We start from the raw sequence: 14,643 nt of genomic DNA, 5'->3' as shown, positions 1-14,643 counted from the left end.
TGTCTTACAAATCTGAAGACTGTATATAATGTTGTGTGGATGACTGCTTCAAGAACACAGGCCCCAACACACCAAAGACATTGCCATTTCCACAGGAGTGGGGCTGTGAACTTGGGTTGTTTCAATCTGAGGGTGTCCTCAAATACCACCGAGCCTGCTACCTGTGAGTTTTGAGGGATCAGAAGCCCTATAACCCCTCTGGTAGTTTTCTTACGTGGTAGAGGGCCAAGGGGCCTAGGGGCCTATGTATTGTCTTCTGCATTTTGGCAACTTTCATCTCTGATGCCCCATGCGGGGGGTAGCGCAGGGGGCTTGGAAGGACAGGGTTTTGCAGGCAGGAAAGCATGCCTTGGGTCACTCAATTTACAAATCTGACTCAAAACAATGGTCCTCACCCAACTGGGGAAGGGGAAGAAATCAGTTAGAGGATGACAAATTCTTGAACTGCACAGGCATACCAGGTGTGTTTGCCAGCCCTCACAACCATCCAAGGACCTGATTTCTCCTGGCTGGGTGCCCAGAAGGGAAGAAAGAGCCTAACAGTGTGGCAACCTATCATAGAGCACTGAGCAATTTCACAGCAAGGGGAATAGAAGGTGTTATAAAAACAGAATGGTATTTTTAAGGCTTTGTGTGTTGAGTTTCCTGTTCATCAGCTGGGATAGCGTTCCATTAAAAATCAGCACCTCACCTCCATTGATTTTCAACTTCACACTTTTTTAAAAGCTGGAAATATTCTATTTTTAGCCTGATGGATGGAGAAAATTAAAGGAGAAGAGTATCCATAGAGATGAACTCATCAACATAGTGTTAAATTAGGAGAAAGTGAATGGAATAAGCTATAAAAACTCATAGAAATGTTGTCATGTGATTTTGCCAAAATTTGGGCATCTTTGACTTAAATTTTCTTCAAGGTTCTCACTATTACATTGATGGCTCTTCTGGTGGTCACTGAGCATCTCACAAGAGCACTGATGTGACAATCTAGAATCCAGACAGTACTATACATGTCTTACAATGTGTCTATGCAAGTAAACATTGTTCTTGGCTACTTAAGGATGATATCTCTGGAATTAGGCTCAACACTCATAGGTTGGTATTTACTAGGAATCTTAAACAAAACATGTAATTTTAGCCTTAAAAGGGCCCACAAGATTTCATTAGTATAGAGTCTGTGAAAAAACAGCTTTGGAGTGACACAATGATACGCTTATTCAAGTACAAGAGCTAGGTAAAATCCAAATTTAATCTCTTAGTCCAGTGTTACCTTCACTGTGTTCCAAATTTCTAAATAGAAAATTTTAAATAATATATTTCATTATATTTTTAAAATAAAAAAAATACTTTTTAGTTCTACTTTAGAGAGGGAGCATGTGCACAAGCAGGGGAGAGAGACAAAGAAGGGGAGAGGGAGAGAGACAGAGACAGAGAGAGAGAGAATGCCAAGCACGTTCTACTCTCTTAACGTGGGGTTTGATCCCATGAACCTGGGATCATGACTTGAGTCGAAGTCGGACACTCAATCAACTGAGCTACCCAGGTGCCCCGATAATATACTTCATTACAGCTCACTTATAAAGCCAGGTGGGGTTTTAGCCAGGTGGTATTTTTCATTTCCACAGGCATCCAAAAAATAGTAACATCATCCGTGATGACCTTTGGGCTGTGTCATCTCTGATGCGACTAGACATCTCTGTGGTCATCACTGGTAAATGCTACCTTGCAAGGCACAGAAAGGCTGTCGAATGGCTGAGAGGTCTTCAGGGCTGACAGTGACGACAGTGCCCCCTGCATCAGAGTCTGATCTCAGCACTGCCGGCATCTCCCATTTGTTTTCTGAATCTCTAGGTGCCATCCTGGCAACAGCAGGAACTTAGGAAACCCTGGTGAGGTCCACCCCTGCTGGGCCTCACCGTAGTCCTCAGCAGCCCCCTGGCTCGGTTCTTACATTTTTCTAACAGTTCCACCTCCTACCTCTCTACCGTCGAAGTCAATTTCACACTCACATTTTCGATGAAATCTCCCACAACTATAGCCAGCACCTTCAGATTGTGTCTTTCTAAATTATCCTTACAGCTCACTTCACACAGTTTGACACACAATTCTGTAAATGGCAAACCTCTATTTTGTCATGTGTTTTTGTTTGGTGACCCCAACGAGACTATAAAATTACAGTAATCAGGGCCCCGGCTAGTCATTTATTTTTTTACTCATCACCCCTTATTCCTTGTGTGCTCCAGCCTCCCTCACTCACCCTGCTTCCTCTCTTACTTCTTACTATCAGCACTCTCCAGCCACGTCAAGCCACTCACACATTCAGTCTCCTTTTTCTTTTCTTTCTCTGCCACACTCCTACCAAAGATCAACTCAGGCCTTCTATTTGAAGCCTCCTTAACACTGACATGCCATCATTGGAAGTTATCATCTAGATGCTGGTTCTCTCTGATCCCACAGCAAGAATGCAACTTTTGAATTGAGGTGCGCCCTTGTGACTTTCCTTGGCCAATAGAATGTGAGTGGACGTGATGTTTACCACTCCCAGGGGGAAACTTTCAACGGCCAGTGTATGCTTTCTCATTCTTCTCTCTGCCACAGCAACCTTCTGGGTGTCAGAGCACCGCCAGTATCCCAGAATGAGGACAAAGTGGAAGAGCGGCCCCTGCCAATGTGACATAAGCATGTAACACAGGTATGACACAACCACTGGTTACTTAAGCCACTGACAGGTGAAGTTGTTTATTACAGTAGCCTAACCGAGCCCATCCAGACAACACCCTTGACCTAATAGCTCCCCTTGGTGAGCCTAGGGCACATGGTCTCTCCTCTGCCTCCAACACTTATTCCCTTTCCTATCTGTGTTCCTGGCAGGCCACAAACTCTCTGAGGATATGGCTTATAGTCCTATATGTATCCCACATGGCCACCAAGAAACACGTGTTGAATGAATGAACCCAAAGAGCCTGCCCCACGTTGAGTGCATCCTGAAGTCAGCACTGGCACTCCTGGAGGTGTGCCCATTTTGTGGGTAAGTCAGGACCACTCACAGTTATGGCAGGTGGCGCCACTGTAACCCGTGTTACTGCAGTTACAAGAGAAGCTAGTCCAGGACTGGGAGCAGCCTCCTCCATGTTCACAGTAGTTTGGCAAACACCTAAGGAAACAAAGCAAGAGCAAACAAAATAAACCAACTCAGTTGACATGAAGGGAAAACACAAAAATGTCTGATACCCAACTACATGGACTGATAGAAGAATTTGATCTTCTGGTTTTCTATACTAAGTCAGACTTGAATAACAGCGAAACAAGTCTTTGGCTTAACTGCAAGACACAGGTCTGTCCAGCACTACTGTGAGATGAAATGCTCACAGCTGATTTAGGCAATTACATGAAGCATTTCAACATTGGGGCAAATTGCCATTGACTTAAAGTTAATTTGAAGTGGTCAGGATCTGTAAGATTTTTCATTTACCATCGAACAAAATGTACAAAGATTGCAATTTTGCATTTTGGAAAGGTTTTGCATTTTTAAAGGAAAGGGAAAAGGGGGAGATAATTGAGGTCACTGTCCTCATGATTCTCTTCTGGGTGATGGCCAGGAATCTATTTTAAACTACACATGAAATTTGAAAAGATGTTACCTGCTCATTTAACATGCAAGGAAGCTTTATCATTTCAAAAAATGCCAACCCACCCTTAAAACGAGGCCTTTACTACTTATGATGAAAACAGTACGACTATTCTGAAAAACATTTTCACCACACACATTAAAAATTCTCTGAAGCATTCATATAATTTGACCCAGCGATCATACTTAAATGGCTCTATCTTAAGAATATATTTCAAAATATAAAGACTATGCATGCTAATTAACATCATTCACAAGGCAGCCATGATGAATCAATATAGATGTCCAACATTAGAAAACTTCTTAGGGAATTTTTAGTACATAAAATTAATGGGCTATCATAAAGCTACTGCAAATGCTTAGCAAAAAGGATTATAACAAACTGAGACTGGAGTAAGTGAAAATTCAAGATATTAAGCATGGCCACAACAAAGTAAAATGAACACGTTATATCACAAAAATGATAGGAAGGACAGACTTCAAGCACCACTTGAATTAATGGGAGTGAAGGCAAAGGTTCATATCTTCTGGACAGAGATCATGTGCTTTAGGGTCACTTATATCTGAGTTCGAATCCCAGCTCAGGCATTTGCTGCATGATGTCTTGGGGCAATTAATTCTCTTCACTTCTTACACACACAACTTAAAATTTCTACAGCACAGGAATGGTTGTGACAGAAATAACCTGGTGAATGCTCAATATTAACAATGAATATAATTGAGTAAAAGCAGTGATAAATACGGGAACTCTTGAAAATAATCTTGAAATATAAAAAATACCATGAATTTAAAGGGGGAGAGGGTATGAGTAAGGAAGTTACAGAAGTGGTCTAATACAATGAAAGGGTTCATTATGTAGCCTCTGAGAATGTGAGGCAAGCAAAAGTAAGATGATTTATCCTAAGTGTCCTATATAGGTAGAAAACCCTCCAGCAATGATTGTTTCAAAGCCCAGAAACTAATATTCCTGCATATGTTCAGACGTATTATTAGAAATTTTCCGCTCAGCACAGCAAACGTACAATTGTGCTGACAGGGCTTATGTCTGGGGAAAGCATATTGGTAACTCCATAGTATCTAACTGTGGCTTAAAGAACAGAAGGGGGGAGGGGAAAGAGGAACCAGTAATTTTTCTATGGAACGTGTTCACAGAAACCAAGCAATCAACACATAAGCAAAAACAAGTGGTCCCTTTCCTACTCCAGATTGCATCCTTCCTCTTGATTCCCATTCCCAGCTCTTAGTCTTGGTCGAAGGGAAAGAAACAGGTTTGTCACTGATATGGACCAAAGTCCCCGCCCCCCCACTAGCCTTGAGTTGTGGGGAGTTACAGAAACTTGAGGCATCAGTGTCCACATCCACATTCCACATATTTCAAGCAAATATGTCTGCCCCAGGGTGTACCCTGATGGAGAGTCTGTGGGGCTAGCCTGTGAAAGCCCACCTACCCTACCCCTGTCTTCTCTTACATCCCAGCACCTCCCTGCTTCTGGATCACACTGCTCCTGCAGGGCATTTTCTCCATCATTTTCCCCACTGGAATTGTCAAGTTGTTACACAACCTCTCTTTACCCCTATCCAACTCCATTCCACTCCCCTTGTCCCAATGCCAAACACGCACACGCATACACACACACGTGCTCCCCTTCTTCCCCCAGCGTATAGTTAATTGCTTTAAAGATGGAAAGCAGAACAAAGCCAGGTGGTGAGGTACTTAATCCTATAGTTCTCTTGGTTTCAGTACCAAGAAGGTCCACATTGGCCTCTTTTAACGTTTGACACTATAGAATACTCAGAAGTTCTCAGGGGCCATGTTTTCATCCACAGGAAGAAAGCTTGTGGGCAGGGAGAGAGAGAGACAGAGATAGAATACTGGGGTGCAGAATGCAGCAGAAAGACCAAGAGTTCTGACAGTACTTGTGTGGCTGGTTTTGGTTATTCCAAGATTTGGCTGCACCCCTGAACTTCTGAGGGCTGCCTGTTTTAATCTGTATCAGGTGCTGTGAGATAACCCAAGATCAATCTAGAAAAAACCCTATTCCATTCAGGCTGGCTTCAGCTGGGATTCCATGACTTTCAACTAACAGAATCTTAACCTTTTGTAAAACAGCACTCTATGAATACAAAAACAAATGTAAACCCTTGTTTTCCCTCTATTTTATACGTTAAAATATTTTAAAACTCAAGATTGCCAAATTCAGTCTGGCATGTAGCAGGAGAGGCCTGGGGGAAAATGGTAAGAAATATGTGGGAACTTTGAACACATCTTTAATAAGCTTCACACAGACTTCATGTTGCAGTGTTAATAAACTCAATTTGCCAGTGAAAGGGTAGGATAGAAATTCATTGCTTATGGTCACTTTAAAAAATGATATATTTCTGAAAGGGAAAAGAGTACTTTGGTAAGAAAAAAAATCTAATATTCCTAGAATGAGAAAAAAAAATGAATAGATGCTTGTAGCTTGGTTCATTTTGGTTCAACGCATACTATGATTAGAAAAACTCATCTGTAAAGCTGACACTCAAAATAAAAGATGCATAACCTCAATTTGCTTATTTAACAAGGGCAGTTTTATGAGTATAATTTCCACATTCTTTAATCAGTTCATTTTAACTTGTGCTTTGTTTCTTTTTCTCCCTACTTGCCATAAACTGAGCACTGAAGGCATGACGCAGAAAGAGAAAAATGGAGGTGCTACCAAAGTGAGAAGGGCCCACTAAGGGTGAGAGTCCATCACTATCTTAGATGTAAAGCCCTCAATTCAAATTGTTAGGAGATAATCACTCTGAATTCCTATCTCCTCAAATTCTAATGATACTTCATAGGCAACTGGATTTGAATGGATGTGCTTTTTCTTGGTGCACACTGGTTTAACAAAGCCGTCAGCATGAGCATGACACTTGCCTTTGTCCTGTCCAGGAGCCCAAACAAGCAAATGCAGGGATGTGTGTCAGCAAGGACTTAGAGAGTGGGAAAGACCCACTGGAAGCTATTTGCTTCTTTATCAAAACAGAGAATGCATGGGCTGAAGGGTGAGGACAGAAAGAGTTGAAGGAAAGGCAGATGAGAGTAAGAAATGGAAGGAGAGGGAAAAAAATGGAATATGGATAAAAATTATAATGAGATTTAAGTGAGAATTTGTAATTTTCCCCCAAATCAAAACTTGTTCTGAAAGAGAAAGATCATTGCTGGTTGGGGCTGTGGACAAGCGAGGGCAGAGGTGAAGTGGGAAGAAAAGTCCTCCAGACCGGTCCATGGACCTCTCCAGTGGCCACCACCCAGCCTGTGGGAGTGCATGGTTCTTGCTTCACTGCTGTTGTTTTCTGGTGTGGCAGGTTGTTCATAAGGATATACGAGAGAACAAAACATTTCTCTTTAAAGACCAAAGAAGCTGCTTCGAAGAAGGGAAAGAATTTGTCAAGATGTTGGGAGATTGTGCCAGTCAGATGGCCAAAGATGGACATTTCTGAGAATGTAAACCAGAGCCCAGCTTCAAACATCCTAGCCAGCACAGTTTCTGCTAACCACAAGTTCTCTCCATTGGCATTAGGAAGAACAAAAAGACTGCCTGGAGTTTTTGTCAAGAATGTTCGGAGTGGTTATTTCCCCAACTTAGCTTTCACGGAGACCATGAAAAAGTTTCCAGCTGGAGCAGATGAGGCTTGAGAAAAGCATTAGGGAACCAGTGGGGTTCAAGATAGTTCTGGAAAATGTAGTCTGTCCATTCATTTATAATTTAAAAAGTTTCGTATACTTAATACCCATTTTTGGCTTTTCATACACAAAAACCAGATTACTGAGCAATAGACATTGCAAGTCTCATAAGTATATGCCAGTGACTTCTGAGTTTATACTCTGTGCTCATAAATGCAGCTGTCTGCTTCACAGCTCCACTTGGGTGTCTAACAGATGTGTCAAACTTTGCACGTCTAAATTTCTTATGTCCTGCTTCTCCCCCAGCCCACCTTCCACCCATATCCTTCACCATCAGGTGACAGCAACCCCATACTTGACACTGACTGTCTTGAATCCCTTCCCTCAGCCCAGGTCCAAGGTAGGAGCAAGCTCTCTGGTTCTGACTCCAGAATCTGTCCTGCATCTGACCACTTCCCATCACCTCTATTGCCACCACTGCAGTCTGGGCCACCAGCATTTCTCGCCTCAACAACTGTAGTCTTCAATGAACTGACCTCCCAGCTTCCACTTTTGTCAATTCCCAACACAAGTGCAAGTGAGATCCTCTTAACCCTTAAGGCAGGTCGTACTGAAACTCTCTAATGGCTTCCTGCTGTATTCAGGGTAAAAGAAACATCCTTCAAATGACCTACCAGTCCCTGCTGATCTGTACACCCATTAATTCTCTGAATTCACCCCTAATCTTCTCCCTTTTCTACATCTGACCAAGCCACAGAAGCCAGCTTTCCATCTTTCCAGTTGACCTCCTCATTGTCCCTAAAGCATACCAGGGATGCTCCTTTGTCAGGGTCTTTTACTGAGATTCCCTCTGTCTAGAATGTTCTTCCCTGGATGCCTACACAACCCACACCTAACTATCTCCCTGTCTCTGCTCAAATGATACCTTATGGAAGAGGCCTCCCACATTTATGCTATTTAAAATTGCAAACCCCCCTTCTGTCTACATACCCAATCCCTTCTCTCAACCCTACCTATTTTGTGTACCATTTTATTGTATCTTCTAAACCATTGTATACTCTGCTTATGTGCTCAGTTTATGATTTGTTGCCTATCTCTCCACACAAGAAAGTAAGCTCCATAGAGTTGTTCTCTCTTGTTCAATGAGTATCAATGTAGTAAACAGTAGGTGCTCAACAAATGATTTTTGATTGATTGGATGAATGCATGTATGAATGAATGGATGAATGGATGGTCGGATGGGTGGATGGACATTTCTGGAGTGCAACAGTCAGCTGAAGCTGCCCGCTTTTAGCGAAGCCTCTTTAGTTAGCTGCAGTGTATCTGGCCTTCTTTTGTTTGTTATTACCTGCCTGACACTGAGAAGCACAATAAGAGGTGAGTGGGGATGAGGGGGTGACACAAGAGCCTCACTTTTTTTTAAATGGTAAAGAAATAGTGATACAAGTAAAGAGAGCTTTCTGCACAGTCATAGATGAAGGGCAATTTAAAGAAGGGAGAAAAACACAGCGAAGAGGTGGTGAAGTTGATGCACACCATGAATGGATCCTCTTTAGTGGTCTTTATGGATGCACAGAAATGATGTAATCCCTTTTGATTACTTGTGACTACTGGGCTGTATTGTTGGGTCGCAACAATTTTATCTCCCAGGTACTTACAGGGATAACTGGCTCCAAATTGATCTGAAGCAGAACACTTTTGAATGATGCCACTTAAGAGCTCCTGAGAGGAAACATCTAGCATTGCTGATAAGCTGTGTGCAATTTCTGATAGATATTAATGAGATAAAAAGGCTGTTTAGGAAATGCAATTTACCCATCTAGCTCACATTGATTACTGTCACCTTTAACCAGATATTCCAAAATGCAATGACCTTTAACCAGCTTTGTGACTATCCTAATGATGTTTAACCAAACATCATTTTCATGGCTAATCTCCTACAAAATACGGCCACCAAGAGGCAATTTAGATTTGCTTTCTTGAAAGCTTTCCTCTTACCCACTTCCTCTTACCAAGCTTAAAATGAAACTTGGAGATGTGCACACAGTCATATCTGAGATGTTGCTTTAATGCTGTTATTTTCCCTGTTTCATAAATGAGGAAAGTAGGACAAGATGAGAGTAAATAACTTGTCTAACTATGAAGTGACAGAGCCAGAAACGTGAGCCACGCTACCTGTCACTGAAGCCTGTATTCTCAAACACTGTGCACCTTCTCTCCAATGGAAGATGATCCAGCTCCTTACAAGCAAACTCTCAGCATGCATTAGGACATCACTTCTGCCAAGAGCGGGAGGGAGGGAGGCTTCATGTAGTTGCCCACTGATTCCAGAAACTCATTAGCAAACTTAGAGCTGCAAGGTTAGACTTTTTCAAGATATTTTCGGTAGCTAAAGAGGTCTTAATGACAGTGAAAACTGTGTTAAATGGGAAGAAATAAACCCGAGGTAGAGAATAAAGGACATTATTATATAATTAGTACAATGCTATATAATTCATTCTATAAATTCTATAAATTCAGGGATAAAGCAAGAGGAAAAGAGGTTTTGATCTTGTTTTCAATCTCTTTTCACTACCAAATTGTTGAATTCTTAAAATTATTAAGAAAAATAGAAAATATACTCAGGACCCAAAGTTGGCCTTTGAATTCAGGGCTATAGACTTCATGGCCGGTCCACCAGGATGTCATGGAGCCCTTGACTGAGAACCCACACATAACTAGGGTTCAAGGTGTTTCACTAACATCAAAAAAGCTCATGTTTCTATCTCCGTCATTTAGCAGAGTCAGTGTCTTCTTTGGGCACAAAAATTTTAATGCCAGAAATTTCTGAATTTAGTATCAAAAGTTTAAGATGAACAAAATCTTAGTATTAATATTTGAGGGTTAAGAAGGAATAAGGTACTGAAAGAGAAAAATGGTCCCAAACCCGATCTCAGCCAGAAACTTTTGTATAATATAATCTACATCTTGCTGGGAAGAAATTAGTATAATTGACTTTGATAAATATGCTTAAGCATATTTATCATGGATTTTAATAGGATTAAGACCAATGTCAGTCCATGGTCAACCTTACAGGGAACCTGACTTAAACAGTCTTGCATCAAGTCCAGGAGTTTAATAATCATTAATTAATTTTTTTTAATTCAGTCTAACAAGGGACATATTTAAGAGGCCCCTAAAAAAAGCCTCTGACAAGAATGGATCTTTGAATTGGCCGGAGATGGGTCTTTTATCTTGTAGCAAGACTGAAATAAAACTTTGAATTTGCATTTGTAATTTTAAAGAAATTTGGCCTATGTGGCCTAATTTGGCCTTATAAACACCAATTTAAAAAGTGTAAGATGACCAACCTAGACCTTAAAAATCTTCCTTAGTAGAACATCTAAGATAAATAAAGTTCACCAAAGTTAAATGTTCGTTTTCTGGATGCTTAACTTGTAGAAATATTTGTGGCATTAATGCAGTAACCTGAACAACTTGGAAAGCAAATAAATCATATTATAAATGTAGTTTAATACCTTTGAAGGTATTTAAGTCACTAAGTCCATAAATGGGCTTAAGCATTATTCAAAGGGCTTTAGACCTGAGTGCTAATACTTGCTAGACTTACATGAAGAATACAGTTTTAGAAGCGGAATTTACAAAGTTGAAAAGAAAACCGTAAAAAAGCAAGATTTTGAATTCATAATTTTAAGAAATTTAGCATCACTCTTTGAAAGAAAAATGACCTTACAAACAGTCTAACTTGCATGAAAAAATCCTCCTTTGTGCATGCCACACTTTCATCATACCTGTTGTTGGCTGATTAATCCAACAGGAATTCAATTTTACCTTCCTAACCCACTTTATGGGGGACACCGTGCTCATCCACAGGCTCTACACAGTGCCCTTGATTCTCACCTTGAAAGCAACTTCCACTTGTTGGACGCTGAATTCTATCTCTAGTTCCCCTGCATCAGTGTAGCTCTGTCACTTTAGTGAGTACTTTTTGGTGAAAATAGTAGATTTTAGGTTCATTCTGTTAAACAAATTCTCCTCCCAAATGTTCTAAACTCCCTTAAATAGTATTTAGGTGAATGTATCTCTCGAAAACCAGCTAACCTTGGATTTTATGTTACTTTTCTTAATTTGTAAGTGTCAGGGAAAAACTGTTACATCCTTTTATTATCATTATTTGTTTTTAATATTGGACAGTGGTTCTTTGTATTTTTTTATGATTTCTGAGTATTTCTTCTTATTTTACACGTTGTTCCTGTTTGGCCTTTGCCTGTTACACTCTTTGGCGTTGATGCAACATGTGAAGGCTGTTGCCACTGACTGATGTGGTGGCATTTCCAAAATTTAAATTATGTATCTGCTTTGACTTAGCAATTCCATTTCTTGGAATAATGCCCTAGAAATACTTTCTTAAATGCACAAGGATATACAAGATAATTATCATTACTTTTTTTTATTTTTTAACATCTATTTATTTTTGAGACAGAATGTAAGTAGGGAAGGGGCAGAGAGAGGTGGGCTCCAGGCTCTGAGCTGTCAGCACAGAGCCTGATGTGGGGTTCAAACCCACAAACCATGAGATCATGACCTGAGCCAAAGTCAGACATTTAACTGACTAAGCCACCCAGGTGCCCCAAAATTATAACCATTATTAACAACTTAAAAAAATGGAAACACAGTCCACCATTTTGGGAACAGTTAAAGAAATGGTGGTACATCCATACTACAGAATGTTATGAGGCAATTAAAATGAATACATACATCTATATGTAAGGATGCTGGAAAGTTCTACATGTGTAATATAATATTAAGTACAGAAACCGCACTGCAGAATAACATGTTTAGCTTCTGCTGTTATGGCCCTCATCATTATAAAGAGAAAATAAGGTCTAGAAGGAAATGGTCCAAAATGGTAATCTGTTAATAGTGGTTAAATGTGGGAATGAAAGTACCATCCCACTCTTTATTGATTTCCGGCTTGGTCATTGCTTTTACAACGAAACTGGAGAGAAATATATACACGAGCTTACATTCATATTTTATTTTGCTATTAGACAAAAGCAAAGAGAAACTTTTCTTTTAAGAAATGGTCTGTAAGAAGAGTGAGTCAGGCTGTCCCAAGACACAGTGTCAGCCCAGGTTGGGGACCAGCTGGACAACAGAAGAGGTTCAGGTGAATGAGTCTTGTTTTCTGCTTAAAGCTACAGAGGCTCAGTGAGCCCCCAGGTCCCTTACTAAAGCAGAGCAGACACTCAAACCCAGGTCCAACTGACCAACCTCCACCTTCCTCATTAAACTCTGAAAATAAAATTCAGTGGGTGAGGCCTCTGTTCCTCTGGAACACAGCCCACCTGGTAATAGAGTCCTAATGATCACATTCATTATGGCCCTCTATTGATCCATGTAAATTTTAAAAGTCTCATGTAAAAATTAAAAAAAGAGCATCTTTGGTCTGAGAAAATAAGCACGCAATGGTGTGTGTCCCTGAGTAGCTATCCTTCTATGACAGTTATTTATTTAAACACATGCACTGTTAGATACATGCACATCCCCCCAAAAAATCCCCAACCTGAACACAGCTAGAGGAACTCATCTGTTTAGATGAGCCTGAAAAAATACTCAGTGTATGTCTATAAACACCCACAGAAAAATTTTGTCCTCAGTATGAAATTTCCCCTTTCCACATTCCCCATAACAGATTGAAATGAGTAGGACATCCATTGGCAGACCTTTGAAATTCCCAAATGTTCAGATAAATGGTTACCTACAAATGAGTCTGAATGTATTTATGCTCCATTGAGTTACTTCCCTTTTTAAGAATTCTCATCCCTTCTTTATACAGCTGAAGGTCAGTTTCAATTTCTATATGCTTTCCTTGGAGACAAAAGAACAAAACATTTCAATAGTCCTCAAAATGCAAGCTGACTAATGCAAGCCTTTTAATGAAGCTCATACATTAAAAATCAGCTAGGTTGCGTTCCTTTGTCTGTTTGCTTTAATTAGCAGCCAACTGCATTGATCTTATTTTGGTCAGATAGCTTCTCTGAAAGCTTTTGAAACCTATTTCTATGCCTCTCCATTCTAACAATTACCATAATCCCATTTTACCCCCACAGTTGGATCTTCATTATAATTGAAATTTGTTGTAATTACAGCAGATGCAGACATTAAGGAATTAAGTGAATAAAAAGAAAAGTGTCAGAAGTCAGCTTCCTAAATTTCCCAGGGTCTAGTTCACAGCAGGCAGCCAATTGTCAAGTGTTGCTGAGAAGATCCCAGGATAAGGGACTAAGCAATGGTGGTGCACCTCCCGGGAGTACTGTCCACCTTTCACCCAGAGCCAGGCATCCACAGCAGCACAGCTCTTCCCTGCCCTGGCTTTTGATGGCCAAATGGGAAGGTCCTCTCTCCACTCTTCTGCAAACCTAAGGTTCATGACGAAGAGATGCTCAGTGCTCTGCAAAGGCCACTTCTTTAAAGCAGAGGATGTTCTGATTCAAGAAGAATGTTATCAGTGTTATCTATTCCAAAACTGCTAATATGAGGAGCAAGCTGAGGCCATGAAACTAATATCAAAATCATTGCTACCTGGTCACTTTACAAACAAAGATACATACCCCTCACACACACACGCTTTCTCCAATAACAAAATAATGTTTTGTTTTTTTTTTTAATCACAAGGGAAGAGAATTCCCTATCAGTCTGACATGGGTCATTCTGACTAAATAAGGCAGAATTGAATTTCTGTAATCAATCCGTTTGTCTCCATGGCCTAGAAGTGATTCAACAGAATGGAAAAGCACCACACAATTTACAGACGGGCTCTGGACTTTACGGGAGAGAAATCTGGTCTGGGTTCATCTACTACATATCAGTTAGGTAAATGGGTCTGCGTGCCTTGCACTGGGATGCTTTTGTGTACCATCATATAGATGGTGTATCAATTGTTATGTTAAAGTGAGTCAGGAAATGCAGAGGGCTTTCCAGATTATTACAGTGGTCTCATTCTTAAACATTAGAACATCATTCATATCCCACTATGAATGAGAACAATTCTATTGTCTGGTTTAGTGCTTCTCAAATTTTGGTTGAAATGTGATACAGTAGGTCTGGGGTAGAGAGTGATGTTCTGTATTTATAATAAGCTCCCTAAAGATGCCAGAGAACTGCTAGTCCTCACCTTGAATACCAAGGATTGATTTCTAGTTCAAGGCTCAAGTTCTAGTCCATAACCATCCTGTAGAGATGGATCAGGGGATTGCAAGTTGTGAGGATTATTTTTTTCCCCTTTTTTAGTTCTTGGGCTCTTTTTGCAATTATTTCTTTTTTTAATTTTTTAATATTTATTTATTTTTGAGAGAGAGAG

General features: G+C 40.4%; 1 protein-coding gene across 1 annotated transcript in view; it reads right to left on the bottom strand.

Annotated features, from left to right (window-relative positions):
• The window catches only part of CNTNAP5 (contactin associated protein family member 5), a 796,934-nt gene that overhangs the window by 304,632 nt on the left and 477,659 nt on the right, over positions 1-14,643 (bottom strand). Inside the window, exon 11 of the mRNA XM_047871013.1 lies at positions 3,045-3,151. Within this exon, the coding sequence (XP_047726969.1) occupies positions 3,045-3,151 (107 nt within the window). The remainder of the gene's footprint in view (positions 1-3,044; positions 3,152-14,643) is intronic.

This window comes from Prionailurus viverrinus, chromosome C1 (assembly GCF_022837055.1).
Source record: "Prionailurus viverrinus isolate Anna chromosome C1, UM_Priviv_1.0, whole genome shotgun sequence".
NCBI classification, from domain to species: Eukaryota; Metazoa; Chordata; class Mammalia; order Carnivora; family Felidae; genus Prionailurus; species Prionailurus viverrinus.
The sequence above is the reverse complement of the archived record's forward strand: the minus strand, read 5'-3'. Positions and strand labels throughout refer to the sequence as shown.